Source organism: Echinops telfairi, unplaced genomic scaffold (genome assembly GCF_000313985.2).
Source record: "Echinops telfairi isolate 266 unplaced genomic scaffold, ASM31398v2 ScPeMD7_24;HRSCAF=84, whole genome shotgun sequence".
Classification (NCBI taxonomy): Eukaryota; Metazoa; Chordata; class Mammalia; order Afrosoricida; family Tenrecidae; genus Echinops; species Echinops telfairi.
Genome location: NW_022103921.1, coordinates 3,269,320 through 3,274,578, shown reverse-complemented (window position 1 = coordinate 3,274,578; position 5,259 = coordinate 3,269,320). Strand labels below are relative to the sequence as shown.

Genomic DNA, 5,259 nt, shown 5'->3' with positions numbered 1-5,259 from the left:
CTGCAGAAGATTAAAGGAACTGAAATGTTCTCTTGGACTTAAGACTGAAATGACCTTGTGTGAAAAGTAGCAGATGACTCCCAGTCAAAGCTTATGATTTAGAAGTCATTGGGCTTTGGTTTGAAACTCTTGTTCTGAAGGTACTCAGTAAATGATAACTTAAAGCTACCATATATTTGCTATTTCCATACTCTGCTTTTCATGCCTCAGTTCAGCAGGTATAGTTCTGCCTTTGGGAATGAATGTTATTGAAGTTTTGCCATATCTCCAACCCTCATTGTTTGCATAAATATGTGGGGGGGGTTTTTTATGTGACAAGTCAACTGTCCATGTATTTTGGTCTAAAAAGCTCTTCTATATATGCATACTTTCCTTTTCTAAACAATATTTTATTATATATCATTGGCTAAATTAATGATGCTATCAATAGAATTACCATGTGCCCCATGGGGATGATTTATAATGTTCCCCAATACAATGACAACGATGTCTCTAAAGTGGACCAAGGACATATAAACAAACCATAGATTCAAGATTCATGAATGGATTTTGAGCTTGCACTTAACTGTAGCTCTAATCGAGGGACACTCAATACTTACCATTCTGAAGAGATCACGAGAGATGTGGATGTCACAACAAAGCATGGTGGAGAAATCAGATGGTGCCTGGCTATCAGAATAAGAATCTTCTGGGGTTTTCAAGGCTTGTCTTAAAACAGGCCACCATCTGAGGTTCCAACTAAGCCCAATCAGAAGAAGCACACCAGCCTGTGTGATCTCAGGATCGTAAATAATAAAATACAAGACCAGAGAGACAAGCATTAACGCTTAAATTCTGAGCACCTAGTTTGCAGAAGGCTATGAAAGACAGGGAAAACCCCAAACTTTTTCGCAGAGCCGTAGACTGGAATTAGCCTCTGAGGAATCCCCTCTGATCATTAAGCAGGGATGTGATAACCTTGCTGTCAGACGGAATGCATTGGGAAATGACTGAATGCAGATATAGTGAGGTTAAAATTTACCCCTTATCATTTTATCTCCCTTTTGGCCTAGTTTAAATTTGTTCTAGTGTTTATGCATTCCTGATTTCTTTTTGGTTGAGGGTTTACTGTTTTGTTAGTGTTGTTGGCTTTTTCTTTTTATTGTATGTTTTTCTGTAGATGAAAGCTGGATTGGTAAATCTGTAGAGACCAGAATTGGACTAAGAGTGTCTAAGGGTTACAGCAGGGGGGGTTGAGGAGAATGGAAAAGTAACAATAATGAGGATGAGAAAGAAGAAAATGTTCTAAAATTGATTGTGGTGATGATTGCGCGACTCTTCTTGGTATATTAAAATGCCATGAATTGAAAGAAACAATGAAACTGAAGGCCAAGAGGCACCGAAGGCATTACTGAAAAACATGGCTCCAGGAACTGATAGAATACCAGGTGAAATGTTTCCACAAAGCAATGCAGGGCTCAAAAAATTCTAAACTCACTGCCACCCAATCCATTCCATTTCATAGTGACCCTATGCAGTACGAGAAGCCAAACAATTAAGGGGAGAACCATTTGGTCAACTTACTGGAAGAGATCCAAATTTGTGCCCATTCCAAAAAAAGTTGAACCAATGGACTATGGAGCGTATTGAACAATGATATTAATATGACATGCAAGGAAGATTTTGATGAAGGCAATTAATCAAATGTAATTTGATGGTTTTTAGTTTGGGATTGTTTTTGAAGCTTTACTATTTAATTTGACTATTTAAACAGCCTTTGCATTTTAAGTCACAAAGCACTTGGAATTTATTATGTATGATGTGAGATAAGCATCAAGATGAATATTTTTTCCATGTGGATAATAATGTTTATTATTTCATCAATTCACTGAAGCTTTTTAGAATGAGTTCCTCTTTGGTGCATTTTCTTGAGTTCCACCCACGAATGGCCCAGTAATAGTCCTGGCACCAAAACCCACACACCGTTAAAAAATACCAGATAGATCCAAAAGTAGAGCCAATTGCTGGTGTTCAGGTTGGGACTTCCAACGAGCCAGTCTGGAGAAAAGGTCATCCAACCGCCATATAATTCACACACGCACAGGGCGATCTGTATGAAATGCCTGTTCGAGAGTAAGAAACGCTAAATGAAACAGCCAGCCTGGTACAGCTTTCTATCAACGCAATCTCATTCTAGAAAAACGCTGTGAAATTGGACCTCTACCCGAATTCGACCTTGCAAGTCTGGCTAGACCAGAGGAGGTACACTGGTACAGATAGGAACTGAAAATACAGGGAATCCAGGACGGATGAGCCCTATAGGACCAGTGGTGTGAGTGGCAAAACAGGGAGGGTAAAGGGAGAATGGGTAGGAAAGAGGGAACCGATTACATGGAACTGTGTGTGACCTCCTCCCTGGGGGACAGACAACCGAAAAGTGGGTGAAGGGAGACGTCGGACAGGGCAAGATATGACAAGATACCCATTTATAAACTATCAAGGGCTCATGCGGGAGGGGGGAGCGGGGAGGGAGGGGAAAAATGAGGACCTAATGTTGGGGGTTTAAGTGGAGAGAAAATGTTTTGAGAAACGATGTACAAATGCGCTTTACACAATTGATGTGTGTATGGATTGGGATAACAGTTGTATGAGCCCCTAATAAAATGTTAAAAAAAAAAAAAAAAAGAAATTGGACCTCTAACATTCCCAGTGCTGCTCCTCCTGGGGCAAGTCAACCTAATCCAGGAAGACCCATGGTTTCTTTCTTTCTTTTTTTTGTGGGTGGTGGTGGTGGCCTATTTGCTTTTTGCATTTTAACCATTTAAAAAGTCAGAACGACAAAGTAGGTATTTCTATTTAGTCCCCATTTCTTCTCTGGGTCAATGAGTCACGAGTTGTGTGTACAGTGGGTCGGTTCTTCTTCACCAATATTTTACAGTGGATAAGAAAAAACAAAACAAAACCCCAAAATGGCTCAAAATGGCTCGACCCATGGTTTCTTTGGAGAAGCAATAATTACACTTCCTAAAAAATCTTACTGTGTGCCAAGTGCAAAATAAAATTTCTAGTGTTTTTTTTTTAGAAAAAGGTTGCAGACACTACCTTTCTACTCTCTCACACCCACTACCAGTTCCCACTAAGCTGACTTCGACTCATGCAAGATGAACTGTAGTGTTTTCAATTGCTTATTTTTAGGAACCAGAGCGCCAGGCATCTCTTCCAAGGAATCTTTGGTTTAGCAGGCGAACACATTAAAGGCACCGTCCAGGGACTCCTTGATGCTAAATTATCTAACATTGTTATTATGAAAAAGGAGTCCTGGTGGCACAGGTGTTTACATGTTGGGTGGCCAATTGCAAGGTCAGCAATTCAAAACCATCAGTTGCTCTGTGGGAAAAAGACGAGGCTTTCTACTCCTTTAAGATTTTTTATTTTATTTATTTATTTTTTAATAGTTTAATTAAGGGCTCATACAACTCTTATCACAACCCATACATACATCAATTGCGAAAAGCATATGTGGACATTCATTGCCCTCATCATTCTCAAAACATTTGCTCTCCACTCTCAGAAACCCACAGGGGCAATTGTATGAATTGGAGTTGACTCAATGGCAGTGAGTCTGGAGTTGGGGTAATACTAAAGGGGGAAAAAAAAAAAAGAACAAGAACTACTACAGAGAACCCTGGTGATACAGTGGCTTAGCACTTGCTGCTCCCTGAAAAGTTGGTGGCTTGAATCTAACAGTTGCTCTATGGGAGAAACATGTGGTCTGCTTCTATAAAAATTACAGCTTTGACAACCCCATGGGGCATTGCTAGTCAACAGCAATTGATGAGTTAATATTAACATCATATTTCATATCAATTTATTCAACCGTTGAAATGACCCTGGTGGCACCATGACTCATATCAAATACCAAACCATTTTTATTTCTACTCTATTTTTTATCTAACAAATAAACGTGTTTAAGACCTATTCCAGATGTCACATAGGCATGGGGACAGTAAATGCTTTCCTCCCGTCAATGGGACAGGACATAGACACTTACCGATAATATTTCTCTTTGACTATGGCATAAATCAGGACTAATGCCAGAAACCCATCCAGAAAAACAGTCAGAAGCTCCACAGCCACAATGTTTGGATCGAAATAAAGCCATCTTGCATCAGCTTTGCCATATTCTTTCCCTAAAAACAAAATATATTGTGTTACTTACCTGCCAATCATTTCTTTCTTTTTTTAAAAACATTTTATTGGGGGCTCATACAACTCTTACCAGAATCCATGCATACATCAATTGTATAAAGCACCTTTGTACATTCGTTACCCTCATCATTCTTAAAATATTTGCTCTCCACATAAGCCCCTGGCTTCAGCTCCTCATTCCCGCCCCCTCTTCCTACTCCTCCTTCCCTCATGAACCCTTCATAATTTATAAATTATTTTGTCATATCTTACACTGTCCGATGTCTCCCTTCACCCACTTTTCTGTTGTCTGTCGCCCAGGGAGGAGGTTATATGTAGATCCTTGTAATTGGTTCCCCCTCTCTACCCCACCCTCCCGGTAACACCACTCACACCACTGGTCCTGAAGGGATCATCCGTCCTAGATTCCCTGTGTTTCCAGTTCCGATCTGTACCAGTGTACATCCTCTGGTCTAGCCAGATTTGTAAGGTAGAATTGGGATCATGATAGTGGGGTGCGGGGTGGGGGGCAGGAAGCATTTAGGAACTAGAGAAAAGTTGTATGTTTCATCGTTGCTACACTGCACCCTGACTGGTTCATCTCCTCCCAGAGACCCTTCCGTAAGTGGATGTCCAGTTTCCTACATATGGGCTTTGGGTCTCCATTCCGCGCTCCTCTGCTCATTCACAGTGATATGATTTTTTGTTCTTTGATGCCTGATAACTGATCCTTCAGCACCTCGTGATCACACAGGCTGGTGTGCTTCTTCCATGTGGGCTTTGTTACTTCTGAGCTAGATGGCCACTTGTTTACCTTCAAGCCTTTAAGACCCCAGACGCTGTATCTTTTCAGAGCTGGGCACCATCAGCTTTCTTCACTACATTTGCTTATGCACCCGCTTTGTCTTCAGCAATTGTGTTGGGAAGGTGTGCATCATGGAATACCGGTTTAATAGAACAAAGTATTCTTGCATTGAGGGAGTACTTGAGTGGGGGGGCCCAATGTCCATCTGCTACCATAATACTAAACCTATAAATGTATGCACATAAATCTATTTCCCCATCCTCATATATAAATATATTTACATATGT

At 40.6% G+C, this 5,259-nt stretch overlaps 1 protein-coding gene across 1 annotated transcript in view; it reads right to left on the bottom strand.

Annotated features, from left to right (window-relative positions):
- Positions 1 to 1,824: 1,824 nt before the first annotated feature.
- The window catches only part of EBPL (EBP like), a gene marked incomplete at its 5' end in the record, with an annotated part of 45,906 nt that continues 42,471 nt past the window's right edge, over positions 1,825 to 5,259 (bottom strand). The window contains 2 exons of the mRNA XM_004714080.2: positions 1,825 to 2,102; positions 4,031 to 4,169. Coding sequence (XP_004714137.1) covers positions 1,865 to 2,102; positions 4,031 to 4,169 — 377 coding nt within the window. The remainder of the gene's footprint in view (positions 2,103 to 4,030; positions 4,170 to 5,259) is intronic.